Source organism: Ursus americanus, chromosome 1, assembly GCF_024610735.1.
Source record: "Ursus americanus isolate L20-20 chromosome 1, mUrsAme1.1.p, whole genome shotgun sequence".
In the NCBI taxonomy this organism is placed as follows: domain Eukaryota; kingdom Metazoa; phylum Chordata; class Mammalia; order Carnivora; family Ursidae; genus Ursus; species Ursus americanus.
The window spans coordinates 71,448,955-71,466,771 of record NC_142127.1 but is presented as its reverse complement, the minus strand read 5'-3'; the positions used below and the strand labels follow the sequence as shown (position 1 = coordinate 71,466,771).

General features: G+C 39.7%; 2 protein-coding genes across 2 annotated transcripts in view; one reads left to right on the top strand and one right to left on the bottom strand.

Annotated features, from left to right (window-relative positions):
• The window catches only part of MARS2 (methionyl-tRNA synthetase 2, mitochondrial), a 91,874-nt gene that overhangs the window by 50,971 nt on the left and 23,086 nt on the right, over positions 1-17,817 (bottom strand). The gene's annotated exons all lie outside the window — the stretch shown is intronic.
• RFTN2 (raftlin family member 2) overlaps positions 1-17,817 on the top strand; it is a 66,583-nt gene that overhangs the window by 39,036 nt on the left and 9,730 nt on the right. The window contains exon 8 of the mRNA XM_045806398.2: positions 13,502-13,580. Coding sequence (XP_045662354.1) covers positions 13,502-13,580 — 79 coding nt within the window. The remainder of the gene's footprint in view (positions 1-13,501; positions 13,581-17,817) is intronic.

Below are 17,817 nucleotides of genomic sequence, written 5' to 3'. Positions count from 1 at the left end.
CTCAGATTTGGTCTTCAGACCAGGCAGTATGAACACCTGGGGCGCCTATGCACTTACAAATGCTGGAGGCCCACCCCAATGGGACAGTCAGAAGCTTTGAGGGTGAGACCCATGAATCTGCATTTTCGCAAGCCCCTGAAGCTCCTTATCATTAGAGGAATTTTGCAGAAGGTGGTGAGACAGGAACTCCTCATCCCTGCCTTTCTACCCCTCGAAGTCATGCCCAAGCATTGCTCTATCCCACGTCCCACTCTCCCTCAGAATAACTCATAGGTGTATAATTTAGGGTGTCATCTAGCTCATTATAGTTAGCTCTTCCTAAAAGTACTCTGAATTCTGAACCTTTCGTGTTCCTTTTTCCCCAGTGAAAAATATATTTATCACCTCCCTCCCATTCACTCAGGGATTCTGCTCTCATGAGTCTAAATTTTTCTTGGGACACCTGGCTGGCTCAGTCAGTACAGCATGTGACTCTTGATCTCAGGGTCCTGAGTTCAAGCCCCATGTTGGGGGTGGAGCCTACTTAAATTTTTTAAAGTATTTTCTGAAAGTGGCATGAATGACTAATTGGGCACTCATTAGGTCTAGCCTCCTGGGCTGGGTGCTGAGCAGAGAACATGGGCTGGAGCTCCTTTAGCACCTCCTGCTTCCATCTGGTTTGGGAACGAGGACAGGACTGAGACCAAAGGTGGGAAAGAAGAGGTCTCACGTATAACATGAAGGGAGAGGGTGGTGGAACCCTGAGCCACACTTGACTTGACCACCTAGTCCTGCGTGTCAAACTGCATAAGGTCACATGCTGTCCCCAGTGAGTAGAAGGCCCGGCTCTCTGGGATGAGTAGCTTTACATTGTTTTTGAAGCAGAGGGAGCACCATTACCTCACTACCATCCCAGCTTCTCCTGTACCCCTAGGACCCCTTTAGGCGCTATGGGGTCAGAGTAGGACTTTCAGACCCTCCTTGTGAAGGCTCATCTTTATGTGCAATTAAAATAGCAAAGGGGCTAGCTGCAGGACAGCTTATTAAACAAATGTTTGTAATGGCAAAAAAAATGGACACAATATAAATGTCTATCAAAAGGAGTGGTGTGTGTGAAGGCTAAAAACCTATACAGCAAATTCTAGTAAATAGTCAGCTCTTGGGATTATGGATTGGGGAGAGGACTACTTTGTCTTTATACATTTTCTGTGATTTGACTTTTTACAAGGAATATATATCTATTCTATGATTTTTTTTTAAAAAATTTTTAAAGTAAAAAAAAATCAATTAATAAAAATATGTGAAAGGCATACACAGTGTCTGTCTTGAAGGAGCCCATGGCTGGTTAAACTAAGTACATAATCAGGCTTCCATTCGGGTTGAGGCAGGTCAGACTCACATACCTAAGCAAGTACAGGTTGTACTGGAGCAGTAAAACGAAGAGTATAAACTGGCAAAGTTAGATGGAATCTTCACATAGTAATAAGATTAAAAAAGCATCACCATATAGCAGATCCGCATTTAGAATCTGCTATTTATCCTGGACAGAAAATAATAGAAAAATACTTTTTAACAATAACCGCCCTTATGCAACAAGGCACACTTGAACAGTGTCTACTGTTCTTCCAAATGCCTGGAACATTGTGTGATATTGATATTTATTTTGTTCCTTTACATTTTGTAACTTGAATCGTTCCAGGTGCCTGCAAGGTAGACACCCTAGGATGGAAGTGAAAGTTCATTGTTATTATCTGGTAAAAAGATTATTGATAAAACCTGTTAACCCTCTGCCTTCTTATTCTTGTCCAAATACGCTATCTCTGTGACAGTCACATGCTTGTCCTAGCTGCTTCCGTACACACAGAGGGAGTACTCACGGTCAGCCATGTCATCTTTAAATATAAAGAAAAATACTACATACAGTTCATCTTGGTCAAGGTAGAAGATAGAGCCAGAAAGTTTTTTGGTCTCTAAAACTAGAAGAATAGTCCAGGCTGTGAACTAAAAACAGATCTCATTTTAATTATAGCTTGACCATGAACTAGCCGTGTGACCTTGGGAAGTCACCTAACCTCCTCAAGTCTCATTTTTCTCATCTGGAAAATGGTACAATAATATCAACTTTACTGGATTGTCATGATGACTAAGCAAGACCATACCTGCAAAGTACCCACGCCAGGGGTGTTGTGCAAACTAGGCTAATAAATTAGAGCTATTTTATGGGACCTAGTCCTTTAGCAGAACCAAAATCCCGAAGAAGTTGAAACCAATTGTGCCAGGGTGATCGCTCAATCTGTTCTAAATCAGGGTATTTCAGAAAATGTAAATACTGTGGTTCACTATGTACTAAATCAGCACTGAGGATTACAAGCTAAATAAAGGAACAGAAATAAATAACACTGTAAAGGTGTACACTTACAAGTATACCTACACCCAGAAAAACCAGTATCTGTCATGATCTTTTTTGGGGGACCCACATGTCTGAAAACATGACTTAGAACCATTGCCAGTAAAAATTTTCTTCCTTAAATATTTTTGCCTCTTACACAACAATGGTGTCTTAAGCAATTTCAACTTTTCCCCACTCTTCTGTCACCTAAACCATAACTTGAATGGTCTAAACATAAGGTATCTTCCTCTCATTGTTTTCATTACTCAATTATATTATGTTACTAGATTGCATAAAAATATTTTCCCAGTGTGTTCTTACACTAAGGCTGTTGCTTCATTATCCTAGGCAATATCACACCACCACCATTTAAAGCAATGTTGCCATGGAAACATCATAATGTGGTAATCGGATAGCACGACATTATTCCAGGGTTATTGTTGTCAGCTGTGAAAATTTGCCAGAATCCCTTCTTAATCATTATCACTATGTAATTATACAAATGGGTCAGATTCTTTTCTTTTCGAGAAATCAAGGTGAAAATTGACATTAAACTCTTAGGGCAAATCTGGTAGAAGATCAAATTAGCTCAACTAGCAGCTAATATCGCTGACTTTAAAATAATCGCCAGAATAAAATGCAAGAGGAGCCCAAGTTCCCTCTGTTTGGCTACCTCAAACCAGCAGGGTCATTCCCCTCTCCCTGAATAATGATCTGGAAAGGGAGCATTTTAACAAGAACCCAAGGTGATTCTGATGTACTTTCAGAAACACTGAATTATAGCCTTATGGAAAGAGAAAGCATTTTAGAACACAATATAAAAGAAAGATGTACACCCTCACTTATATCTCAGAAGACAGAATTTAAAGACAGCCTCTTTTGGGTACAATGAATCAAGTTATACTGTTCTGAGAATACAAAAAAGAAAAAAAAAATGTCTGGTCCTTAAGAACAAGATCTGAATAACAAAATGAGAAAATTGTCTTCTCTCTGTGATGTTGAGGGCCCTGCTCCATCTTGCATTCTCTGCAGCCCCTGCAGAACAGGCTCCCCAGCCTTGTGGTCCCCACAGCCCAGAAGCACTAGAAGTCTATGTAGTCATTTGAGACACTTAAGTGCCCCAGTGATTTCCTCTTAACCCTGAAGTGGCAGCCAAAGCAGGAGCTGCGTATTTATACACAGTCGAGGGAAAGGCTAGGGCTTCATGTCTGGTCCATTTTAATGTGGTTTCTTCCCTTTCTAATTTAAATTCTGTAGAAACAGTATGGTGTAATTCAGAGTTAAGCTCAGAGTAATCTTGCAGTGAGCAGCATTTTGATAAGGCCACGTTTTTTAAAATAGTCAATTTGTCTATTGTAGATACTTCCAGTTATCCCTTCCTCATCTGAACTTAAATTTTTAACAGTTTGCCAGACGGAAAGGTTAGGAGGAGGAATGCTCTTTTTAGTTTTTAACGCAAGCACACTAACGTGAGTATGACCCTAAGAAACAAACTAGGATCATAAGGCAAAGGAACTTCGGGACTAAGCACACGGCTATAAAGGAGCATGCTAAAATTTAATTTTATAATTTTTCTTTTAAAAAGTGAATTTTATTTCATATTTTTAAAAGCAAGAATTCACTCATTTATTTCTGAGTTGCAAACATTAAATGTGGCAATTAACTAATGAATGAAATTACACAAAACTAATCAGAAAATATAAATTAACCTAACAATTCTGTTTCCTCTAGTCTAATGGATTTTGGAACCATAAATGAAAGCTTTTATAAGAGTATGTTTATTTCATAAATGACCAAGCAGTTGCAGATAAGCCACTCATTTGGAACCAGCTCAGTTGTATTCAAATTGAATGACATTTTCACATTTTATTTTAAAATGTTATTTCAGTTCAACTCAAATATCTATTGAGTGCCTGGTATGTACAAGGCAATATTTTACCCACTCCAGAGGCTAACACAGTTACAAATAACTAATGAGCTACCCCTGAAATTAATAATATATGTTAACTAAATCAAATTTAAATGAAATTTTTTTTAAAAACACACACACAAATAACTAATGCAGAGCAGATCTATGACAGGTCCTGCAGTGGAGGTCTAGAGCACGTGCTCTCAATAAGAGTGATATTGCCTCAGGGCAGTGAAAACTGGTTGTGGGGGGAGGTGAAAAAAAACTTAAGATACTACAGTGGTTTGTGGTCCTCCAAAAGGTCACAGTACATAAACACAAACACAACGTATCTTTAGGATTAAAGATTTTATTTTTTTGAGAGAGAGAGTATGGGGGACTGGGGTGGAAAAGGAACAAGCCGACTCCTGCTGAGCAAGGAGCCAGATTCGGGGCTTGACCCCAGGACCCTGAGATCCTGACCTGAGCCAAAGTCAGACACTTCACCAACTGAGCCACCCAGGTGCCCCTCTTTAAGTATTAAAATTTAAAGGGGACTCTGGGTGGCTCAGTCAGTGAAGCCTCTGTCTTTGGTTCAGGTCAGGATCTCAGGGTCCTGAGATCCAGCCCAGCAGCTGGCTCTGCACTCAGCAGGGACTCCGCTTTTCCCTCTCCCTCTGCTCCTTCCCCTGCTCCTCCTCTCTCTCTCTGTCTCTCTCTCTCAAATAGATAAATAAATAAATAAATAAATAAATAAATAAATAAATAAATAAAATCTTTTTAAAAAATTTAATGGGGGATGTAGGGGATTAGAGGAGAAATACCTAAAAATTCTTCTTGAGGAAGCAATAATGAAAAGAGTTGAGCATAAGTCAGGTGAATATGCTTGAAGACATCAGTGAAGGAGGAGGGCAGGTCTGTGAAAACTGTGGTATCTGAGGGGAACCTCTAGGAAAGAACAGATCTTCCAAAAGCAGTTTCAGAGAGAATACTCCTGGTGGCAGATAGGGCTAACTATTATTAAGTTTCATCTCACGTAGCAGCACTGATCTGTTCGTAGTGGCTGCCTAGAACACTATAAAATCCAAAGATTCTGAGACTAGAATCAGGCTTAGCAAAAAAGAATGCAGTGATCAATTAGTGATGTCTGCCACACGCGTGGAAGATGGAAAGTTAAAGTATGAGTACCACAAATTATCTTCCTTTCTCCGGCAATCCTAAGCAACGAAACAGGAAAGTGCAGGATATAGTCAAGGAAAAATGAATACAGGCCAATGAATTCCTGAAGACTTCTAATTCAAAACCCAAAGAATTCAAGACTGATTTTTACCAAATAATAAAAGTGAATGGGGAGGGAGCATATTCATCGTTTGTAAGTCTACAAACATTCTCCCGCATGTTACCCCTGCACGTACTCCTAAAACAATTCGTCTTCAACACACACGTAGGAAGTGCACAAAACACAAATGGGTGTAATTGTAATCACTTGTGTAATTTCCACTGGACAAGAAACAGGCCACCTGTCGCCGGCACCTTAGAAGCTCACCATGTGTTTCCTACTCCTTTCACTCAGCGGCAACATCCCAATTTTTAGGATAACCACTTCCTTGCTTTGCCTAAGAGTTTGATCACTCATGCATGCGTACCTAAACAATACAATTTAGTTTTGCCTGTTTTTGAATTTATACATACGGATATATTTATACACGTATATAAAATATACTTCAACGTGTTGTTTCTTTCACTTAACATCGTGAGATTTACCCTTGTTGTCGCGTGTAGTGATTTATTTATCCATCCTGCTTACTGGTGATTTGGGCGCCTCCAGCGGTTGGCTATGACAAGCAGCGCTGTCCTGAACGTGAGCAGGGATCCTAGTGCACACGGCCATTAGTTTCTCAAGGGTATAGATCTAGAAGTGGAATTGCTGGGTCACAGGGCATTTCTTTAGCTTTATTAGGTAAATGCCAAACTCTTTCCAAGTGGAATGTTGCAGTTTACACTCCTAACTGCAGAATATGAAGTTCCCATTGCTCCAATAAAAATACTGTCAGATTTTTACATTTTGCCATCCTAGTGTGTATATAGTATGATCTCAGTGCGGTTTTGATTTGTATTTACCCAGTTACTACTGATATTGAGCACCTTTTCATATGTTTACTGGCCATTTAGATTTTTCCTTTGTAAAGCACCTATTTAAATCTTTTTGCCACATTTAAAGTTCTACTTATAAGAATTTTTTTTTATATACCGGATATCAGTCCTTTATTTGTTACATGGGTTGTAATTATCTTCCCTAATTCTTTGTGGCTTGTCTTTTTTACTCTTTTTGTGATGTCTTTTGATTAACAGAAGTTTTTATTTTAAAAAAGGCAAATGTATCTATCTTTACCCTTCTTGGTATATTATTTAAGAAACTCTTCCCCTTTCCTGAAGCAGCTGGGGAAGGGGAGAAGTGAATTATTTTTAAATTTGGCTATAACATGGGCCATTTTAATATCTCTAATTAATATAAAATTCTCTAAGCTATAGTTATTATAGGCTGGTGTGCCTAAAGGGTAAGCTTTGTGAGGAGGAGAAGGAAAAGTTAAAGCTTAAAAGAGTCATACTAAATGTCAATGAACATCATAGATGTAAAAATACCTAAGAAGCCTTTTATTTTGCCTCTAAGACTTTGCTCACTAGTTATTTTTTTTATGCATGTTCTGAACATCAATACATTATCACAGAAACCAAATGACCACTTTTTCATAAAGTCTTTGAGTCTTCAAATATTTACTGAGCACCGTTTCAAATGGGGGTTTTCTGCTAATTAACATGGAGGATGCAGACATGGGGAGACAAGATCCTCAGGGAGCTCAGATGTGGTAGGAGGGAAATGTGTACCAGCAACAACAGGACTCAATAAAGGGACAAGAGCTCCGTATGAGGGTTCCATGGGAGCCCCCAAAAGGAGGTGTTGCTCTTCAGTTGAGGGATCATTGAAGACTTTCTGAAAGAGGCCACCCTTGAAATGACTCTCAAAAGATGGGCAGCCTGGAAAGAGGCAGAGGTGATGTCATGGGCATTCCGGTGGGACAATGCCACAATCAGGAATTTCAAGACTAGACATGAGCAACTCACAATTCACACAGGACCATCAACCATGATCTTGGCTTTTTTGTATTTTAAAGAACGTAGAAAGACTTGCTCCCACCTACACATAAATTCTAAGTGTTCCAGCTCTGTTTCCAAGACACTTGAGGGGCACCTGGGTGGCTCAGTCGGTTAAGCATCTGCCTTCGGCTCAGGTCATGGTCCCAGGATTCTGTGGGAATTGAGCCCCACATTTGGCCTGATAAGCAGGGAGCCTACTTCTCCCTCTCCCTCTACCTGCTGCTCCCCCTGCTTGTGCTCTCTCTCTCTCTCTGTCAAATGAATAAATAAAACCTTAAAAAAAATCATAAGCAAATGCTGGACCTAGCAGAAGTTCATATTGTCCTCATAACTTCCTGAAAAAATAATCTAGAAGTTTAAATATCACTAAAGATATTATCAAACTGTGATAGAACAGTTTTTTAATTTTGTTTTTGTGCTTGTTTGTTTTAAGTAATGCTGATCACTCTTAACTGAATTCATGGGGCTAATTTTTTAAGGCACAGTTTCAATGATCCACCTTATATGTGGCACTTAAATGCCATGGGTCAAGAACTTGCTTCTGCCTCTCTTCCTTTTGCCATACGAACACCGGGACCTGTGTAGTCTCTTTAAATAGTCCAATTGGCCCAGGGGAAAAAATGAATATTTGTCTTTATTTTCTTCATTTTTCTCCACTACAACTCCTAAACATTATAGGCTGAAATGATACATTTGGGAGACGGTACATAAATATCTGAACTTTTGCAGAATAGCCTGTGCTCATCCATTCATTACAAAGTTTTCCAGTCAGAATGGAATAAATTAGGCCACCTGTCTCTGTAATCAGGTCTACACTTGTTGTACGGTGTAAGAAATAGAGGAGACCTAAGACAAAACTTTTAAAAACTCTGGGTCTCAATCTCCTCATCCATAAAATGGGGAAAATAATATCTTCTGTGCCCACCTTAAAGAGCTATCATAAGAAGAGTGCCTGGCTGGCTCAGTCAGCGGAGTGTGCGACTCTTGATCTCGAGGCTGTAAGTTCATACTCCACGTTGGGTGTAAAGATTACTTAAAAATAAAAATTTTTTAGAAGGTGGGAGGGCTATCGTAAGAAACAAGCATGCTCATTTACAAGGAAAGGACTCAGTACACCAAAAGCACCACACAAATCCAAGTTACCCTTCTTAGTTTAGTCCATGAGGTCGTCTGTTGTTGGGAAGCCAGTCTTTTTCTTGGTAGTCTGTTGATGCCATAGCAAACCCCACTCCCTTAAACAATACCCAAATAGAAAGTCTTCTTTCTGTTTTCATATGAAAGGCATAGAAGAAGGTAAGGAAGAGAGAAGGAAACGTTTATTGAGCGTCTACTATGCTTCAGGATCCACGCTAAGAATTTTACTTCCATCACTGATATTGTTAGAACCACCTCTGTTTTACAGAAGAGAAACAGGAGGCTCAGAAAGTCTGGGTGACTAGCTCAGCATCAGATAGCTAGTAGGTGGCAGCACTGGGATGCAAACCCAGCGTTGGCCTGACTCTAAAGCCATACATGCTGTTTCCCCCACACTCGAATGCCTCTCCAACAAATATGTTACTGACAAATGATGTGTCCGCACATTTCACACTGTTAAGCCGCAGAGCTGGTCAAAAATCCATTTCCTCTCCCATCTGTGGCCTGACTTCTCTGCTTCAGCTGTAAATACAATCCCTGGCTCACTCTCCCCAGATCCTACACTAGTGTCTGCGCACATTGAAAGGTGAGTGTAATACCAAGACAGAGAGCAAAAGACCCTTGTCCCAGGGACAGCAGCAGTGCTGGTGGCCTCTCTTGCTTCTTCTAGGTCTACACCTGCCCTCTGGTTTTTGCCTGATCCTAGGTATGAGCCAAAAGCTGACCGGGGCTTTATCCTTTCACTCTACTTCAACTGGTTTGGTCTGGTGAGATGCCTGGACCTGACCTGGCTTCTCCTACCAATCGCGTTTTCCAGTAGGCCTCACCGATCTGACCATTGCCTTATCTCCTTTAGTTTGGATCAACGCCCCAGGTCCCACATGGACTTTCCTGGTCATTTTTTGTATTAGTGTCCTCCTTTACCTTCCCCAGTCTGGGCCCTTTTATCCCTTCACCCTGCTCCCCACCATTGCCTACAGGGAACTTAGCACCCCAAGGCCTGCCCTGCTGACCTGTCCCTCATGCTGCCTGTGCTCTCATGCTAATGGGGCACACGGGTTATCTGCTGCCCTCAGGAAGGAAGAATTAGTGATGTTTTCACATCTTTGCAGACTACTCCCTTGATGAGCTTATCCTTGCAGCTTACACTCTTGACCAACATAGGTTGTGCCAGAACTCTTTCAGAGCTTATGTGTAAATCTAGCATTTCTCAAAAGCTGCATTCATTTCTATTACATCAAAGCATGATTGCCTATTAATAATAGTCTAAAAGAGAATTCGAAGATTCTTGAATTCCTCGCAGGAAAATACAGTTACTCAGTTAACTTTTTGGATGAAAATTGCTGTAGGGAATAGGAGACACAGGCCCTGTCCTCCAAGCATCCAGGGCATTTGAAACACTCTCTGGTCCTGTAATGACACCATCAGTCAAATCCTTTCAGAATCTGTGTTACAGGGCAAATATTCTATCCCAGCTCAGTAAATAGAATTACCTCAGGAAGGGCACCTGGGTGGCTCAGTTGTTAAGCGTCTGCCTTCGGCTCAGGTCATGATCCCAGGTCCTGGGATCGAGCCCCACATCAGGCTCCCTGCTCAGCGGGAAGCCTGCTTCTCCCTCTCCCACTCCCCCTGCTTGTGTTCCCTCTCTCACTGTCTCTCTCTCTGTCAAATAAATAAAATCTTCAAAAAAAAAAAAAAATTACCTCAGGAGCCACTGGAGACTGTGAGGCACTCACCCTGCCAAATAGTTGTCTGTCTGTAAGGCTTCAGACCTCTTTCCCTTAGTTCTACCATGTTTAGATTCTCCAGACCAAAAAGAGTTCCATATCTCACAGATGTTCTGAAAATAACAGGACATATTTTAAATCAGAATGGCCCTGGGGTGCCTGGCTGGCTCAGTTGGAAAAGCATGCAACTCTTGATCTCAGGGTTGTGAGTTCAAGCCTCATATTGGATATAGATTACTGAAATAAATAAAAAAAGAAATTAGAAAAATTAAAAATAAATAAAACTTAAGGTGAAAAAAAAATCAGAATGGCCCTCAGAAAACCAGGGACATAGCAGTCTCAGACATATTTCAAATTGAGGAGCTTGTTCTCAGGACCTCACCAAGAGATGGGAAGATGATGACCTTACCCAGTCTTACCTTGGCTTCTGGAGACTGTGCTAAGATAGTCAGCCTTTGAGAAGCCCTCTCTGCATTTACTGTTTTACCCCATTAGGAAAGGTCGAGAAGCCTGCTCTATTTTTTTTTTTTTTTTAAGATTTTATGTATTTATTTGTCAGAGAAAGAGAGCACAAGCAGAGGGAGCGGCAGGCAGAGGGAGAAGCAGGCTCCCCGCTGAGCAAGGAGACCCTGGAATCATGACCTGAGCCAAAGGCAGACGCTTAACCCACTGAGCCACCCAAGAGAAGCCTACTCTATGTCAAACATCACATCCCTATGGCATTCAGACTTGCCCCATCCTATAATGGGCTGGAAAGAACCACTCCAGGTCACTCACAATCCCTACCCTGACATTCTCCTTTCTATTCAAGAAGAATAATTCTGCCCTGATCCCTCTTCATCTTTGTATAGTTCTAGGCCTGGTTTTCTCATGGGATTCTCTACCTGAATCACACACTTTGAACATTACCCAGAAACCTCCTCTGTATTCTCGGATACCCTCTCCCTTGACTTTTCTCTCTAGAAGATATTCTAGATTCTTTTTTTTTTTAAAGATTTTATTTATTTATTGGACAGAGAGAGACACAGTGAGAGAGAGAACACAAGCAGGGGGAGTGGGAGAGGGAGAAGCAGGGAGCCTGATGTGGGGTTCAATCCCAGGACCCTGGGATCATGACCTGAGCTGAAGGCAGACACTTAACGACTGAGCCACCCAGGAGCCCCGATATTCTAGATTCTGAGACATTTCCCTCCCACTTAACTTCACCCTACATTTCATTAAACGAATAGAAAAAGTAGAAGGAAATCATATTTGTTGTACACCTTCTAGTGGCAGGCACAGTGGAGGTCTTCATACACATCAATGTATTTGTCCTTCGCAAAGTCCTGACAGGAAACAAAAGTCAGAGAATTTACAAACTTTGCTAAAGTCACCAGCTATGAGGTGGTATCATCAGCTATTATGGTAGAGTTGGGATTCAAACCCAGGAATCTTTGGCTCCAAAGCCACTGCCTTTTCCAGCGTATTCTGTACTTCCTAAACACAGACCAGCCCATTCTGTACACTGCTAGTCTCTTCCCTGTACGCCTACGTCATAACCCATGTCTCCTGATGATTGTTCCCAAAAGTTTGTACAGTTGACCCTTGAACAACATGGGTTTGAACTGCACAGGTCCACTTATAAGCAGATTTATTTTGATAAATATAGTACAAAACTGTAAATGTATTTTCTCTTCCTTATGATTTTTTCATAACATTTTTCTCTAGCTTAATTTATTCTAAGAATACAGTATATAATACATATAACATACAAAATATGTGTTAGTTAACTGTTTATATATTTGGCAAGGCTTCCAGTCAACAACAGGCTATTAGTAGTTAAGTTTTTGGAGAGTCAGAAGTATATGTGGATTTATTTTTTTTTTTTTTTTTTAAGATTTTAAAGTAATCTCTACCCCCAACCTAGGGCTCAAACTCACAAACCCAAGATCAAGGGTCACATGCTCTACCTACTGAACCAGCCAGGTGCCCCCTATATGTGGATTTTTGACTGTGGTGGAGAGGGCGTTGATGCCCCAACCCCCATGTTGTTCAAGAGTCAATTATACTTCATACCAAGTCTTTTCTTCTAATCAAAGATAAGGTTAAACTAAAATGAGATTAGACTAGAAACATTCTTTTAAAAATAAAAATAAAAAAGAAGCAGTCTCTCATTACCACTTTGGGAGAAATTTTGCTATTCCTCAAAATTCAACAGTATCAGTACGTTTAGGATTTTCAAATGGTGGGGTTGACATATACCACTAAGGCCAGAGTTTCAATGTTGCATTTGTTTTCCAGAAAAAGAGCTCAGCATAAAATGCAGCTAATAGTGAGGTTTTGTTTGGGTTTTTTGCATAATAAAAGTCGTAACTGAGCAACATTAGCTACAGACACTCCTCCCCATAAATCCATGGAGACTGTGAAAAGCATTTCAGAGAAATACAAACCCCAAGTAGTCTTTGGCAAGGGGTAATTTGCCATGATGATAGTTAAATAAGGAGAATACTGAGCAGCTGACTACAAAGAAGCATCTGAAAATGAAACTAGCTGTGGCTCAAGTCCCTCATCTGAAAATGTATATAAAATCTCTCACATGTGGCAGCCTAAATTGTTCTGTTCTTCTTCTGAGGCAAATTTGACAATGCATACCAAGAAGCTTAAATCATACCCTTTTGATCTAATAATCCTACTCCTGAGACTTTATCTTAAGGAAATAAGTCATAAGAATAAGGAAGACTATCCATATTTTACAGCAACATTATTTAAAATTTAGTGGAAAACTGGAAACAACCTAATTTTCCAATAATACAGGAAAGGCTTAATACATTTTAGTATCTTAATTCTTTGAGAGACTGCAGCTATTAAGAATATGATCACAAGTGTACAAACAAGGAAGGGTGTTTAGTGAAAAGCACAGAACACAGAAATGCAAATATGTAGTGTTTATAGAACCGCAGAAATTCACATGTTGATAAAGACTAGGAGGGGGCAAAAAAAAGATAAAAATACTTACATTAGCACATTGAGATTATAAGCTTTAAACAAGTTTTCCTTTGGTAATAACTATATTCAGTTTTTAGGCATTTGTTCTTGTTTTTCCAGCTACAAGTTACATAGAATCATATTTCATGATTATTTTTGGATCAGAAGATTATATTACAAAGGATACATGTGGAATATTCTACCCAAGTATGAAATTGAGAATTACTAATTTGCAAATACTAATGCTATTGTTTTAATTTGCAGTGAAGGGAATTTGGCCACAAAGCAAGTTGTGTTCCTTCAGAGACCAGTTATGTGGAATTCAGCTACTCAAACACCAGAAGTGAGTAAAATTGATGCTTTATTAACTAAATGTTCTATTGAAGCATTTAATCCTTAAATTCTCATTGTAATTCAAAATGCTGAATACAGATGAGGAAATATGGACTTGATATGGAAATAGTCTCTAAACCAACATATAACAACAAAGGAAATGTGTCAGTAACTAGGTGACAGTTCTGAAAGGGATCAAAATATGTTACCCCAAAATTTGTCACGTGGGCAAAGGATTATTTCGAGCTGAAGGCAATTAAGAAACACAGACATAGGAGTAACTTTCCATCCTCCCCCTTTCAGATAAAAAACAGGGCATAAATTTCCCTTTTTAAAGATAACATAGGGTACCCTGGCTGGCGGAGTCGGTAGACCCTTGATCTCGAACTCACTCTGACTCTTGATTTCAGGGTTGTGAGTTCAAGCCTCATGTTGGGTGTAGAGTTTACTTAAAAAATAGAATCTTTAAAAAAAAAAGGTAACGTAAATTTCCATTTGTAAAGTTGTCCCCCTCTCCTGTATTAAGACTAAGAAAAGACTCCTACTAATCACCAGAGATGACTTATTGCTGGAGATGGCACTGACTTGAGTCCACATAAACAAACCTTACTAAAATAACCCTTACCTTCCAGTAGGTTCACTACATACGTACCTTTCCACAATCTGCTGCCCATAGAACCCGTAAGCCCTGTTCCTTTGTCTAGTCACTTTGCTAAAATCATGTATAAGCTCCCATGTCGAACTGTCTCTTTAGGTTTTTTACTTTTTCTCTGTGAAGCCCCCATGGACATCCAAAACAAACCTTTTCTTCTGTTAATCTGTCTTTTGTTAGTTTAATTTGCAGGCCTCAGGTACTGAAATAAGAAGGTAGAGGAAAAGATTTTGTAAGTGTACCTAATATTGCAACACAACATCATTAATCACCAGAAACATGCAAATCAAAGCCACAATGAGAGATCACCTCACACCAGTCACAATGATTACTATTAAAAAAATAAGAAATAACAAGTACTGGCAAGGATGTGGAGAAAAGGGAATCCTTGTGCACTGTTGGTGGGAATGTAAATTGGTGCAGTCACTATGGAAAACTGTATGGAGATTCCTCAAAGAATTAAAAATAGAATTACCATATGATCCAGTAATTGCACTTCTGGGCAGTTACCGAAAGAATATGAAAACACCAATTTGAAAAGAGATATGCACCCCTATATTTATTGCAGCATTATTTACAATAGCCAAGATATGGAAACAGTCCAAGTGTCCATCAATACATGAATGGATAAAGAGGTTGTGGTGTATAGATATATGGATATAGATATATCTATATGTATATAAATAAATACTAGTCAGCCATAAAAAAGAATGAAGTCTTGATATTAGCAACAACATGGATAAATCTAGAGGGTATAATGCTAAGTAAGTCAGACAGAGAAAGACAAGTACCATATTATTTCAGTCATATGTGGAATTTAAGAAACAAAAGAGATGAACAAAGAAAAAAGAGACCAAAAAAACCCAGACTCTTAAATATAGAGAACAAACTGGTAGTTATCAGAGGAGAGGTGGGTGGGGAGATGGATAAAATAGGTGAAGGGGATTAAGAGTACACTTATCTTAATGAACACTGAGTAATATATACAATTATTGAATCACTATTTGTACACCTGAGACTAATATAGCACTGTATATTAGTTATACTACAATTTAAAAATAATAATAAAAATAAAAAGATTACAGATTATATGATATTCTCAAAATGATAAAACTATAGTGTGGAGAACAGATCAGTAGTTCCTAGCAATTAGGGGTTTGGGGAAGGGAAGTAATAAAGGGATCGCATGGGGGGTTTCAGGAGAGATAACAGAACTGTTCTGTGTCCAGTTGTGGTTACGCAAAACTATACATGGCTGTGGTAATTCATAGAACTATATATTTCTAGTATATAATAATCTAAAAATGAAAAGATTGCTTTATAAATCACATAGACTACATTTTTTATGTCTTTGTCCTTCATTAAATACTGTCCTTGGTAGAAACCAAAAGAACAGAACAGATCAACAAAACTAGGAGCTCGTTCTTTGAAAGAATTAATAAGATTGATAAACCCTTGGCCAGACTTATCAAAAAGAAAAGAGAAAGGACCCAAATAAATAAAATCATAAACGAAAGAGGAGAGATCACAACCAACACCGAAGAAATACAATTATAAGAACATAGGATGAGCAACTATATGCCAACCAATTAGGCAATTTGGAAGAAGTGGATGCATTCCTAGAGACATATAAACTACCAAAACTGAAACAGGAAGACATAGAAAACCTGAACGGACCCATAACCAGCAAGGAAATTGAAGCAGTAATCAAAAATCTCCCAACAAGGGGCGCCTGGGTGGCACAGCGGTTAAGCGTCTGCCTTTGGCTCAGGGCATGATCCCGGCGTTGTGGGATCGAGCCCCACATCAGGCTCTTCTGCTGGGAGCCTGCTTCTTCCTCTCCCGCTCCCCCTGCTTGTGTTTCCTCTCTTGCTGGCTGTCTCTATCTCTGTCAAATAAATAAATAAAATCTTAAAAAAAAAAAAAAATCTCCCAACAAACAAGAGCCCAGGGCCGGATGGCTTCCCAGGAATTCTACCATGCATTTAAAGAAGAATACATACCTATTCTTCTGAAGCGGTTTCAAAAAATAGAAATGGAAGGAAAACTTCCCAACTCTTTCTATGAGGCCAGCATGACCTTGATCCCAAAACCAGACAAAGATCCCACCAAAAAGGAGAATTAACAGACCATTAACAGACTGATGAACATGATGCAAAAATTCTCACCAAGATACTTGCCAACAGGATCCAACATTACATTAAAGGGACGATTCACCACAACCTAGTGGGATTTATTCCTGGGCTGCAAGGGTGGTTCAACAGGCGCAAGTCAATGTGATATATACTACACTAATAAAAGAAAGGACAAGAACCATACGATCCTCTCAATAGATGCAGAAAAAGCATTTGACAAGGTACAGCATCCTTTCTTGATTAAAACTCTGCACAGTGTAGGGATAGAGGGAACATACCTCAATATCATAAAAGCCATCGCCAAAAAGCCCACAGTGAATATCATTCTCAATGGGGAAAAACTGACAGCTTTTCCCCTAAGGTCAGGAACACAGCAGGGATGTCCACTATCACCACTGCTGTTCAACACAGTACTAGAAGTCCTAGCCTCAGCAATCAGACAACAAAAACAAAGAAAGAGCATCTGGATCCGCAAAGAAGTCAACTCTCACTCTTCGCAGATGACATGAAACTCTATGTGGAAAACCCAAAAGACTCTACCCCAAAATTGCTAGAACTCATACTCAGGAATTCAGCAAAGTGGCAGGATATAAAATCAATGCACAGAAATCATTTACATTTCTTTTTTTTTTTTTTAAGATTTTATTTTTTATTTGACAGAGATAGAGACAGCCAGAGAGAGAGGGAACACAAGCAGAAGGAGTGGGAGAGAAAGAAGCAGGCTCATAGCAGAGGAGCCTGATGTGGGGCTCGATCCCATAACGCCAGGATCACGCCCTGAGCCGAAGGCAGACGCTTAACCGCTGCGCCACCCAGGCGCCCCAGAAATCATTTACATTTCTATACACTGACAATGAGACAGAAGAAAGAGAAATTAAGAAGTCGATACCATTTACAATTGCACCCAAAACCATAAGGTACCTAGGAATAAACCTAACCAAAGAGGCAAAGGACCTGTACTCAGAAAACTATAGAGGGATGCCTGGGTGACTCAGTCAGTTAAGCGTCTGGCTTAGGCTCAGGTCATGATCCCAGGGTCCTGGGATGGAGTCCCACAATGGGCTCCTTGCTCAGCAAGAAGCCTGCTTCTCCGCCTGCCTGCCGCTCCCCCTGCTTGTGCTCTCTCTCTCTCTCTCTGACAAATAAATAAAATCAGAAAGAAAGAAAGAAAGAAAGAAAGAAAGAAAGAAAGAAAGAAAGAAAGAAAGAAAGAAGGAAAGAAGGAAGGAAGGAAGGAAGGAAGGAAGGAAGGAAGGAAGGAAGGAAGAAAGAAAGAAAGAAAGAAAGAAAGAAAGAAAGAAAGAAAGAAAGAAAGAAAGAAAGAAAGAAAGAAAGAATGGTAGAACACTCATGAAAGAAATTGAGGAAGACACAAAGAAATGGAAAAACATTCTATGCTCATGGGTTGGAAGAAAAATATTGTTAAAATGTCTAGGCTACTTAGAGCAATCTATACATTC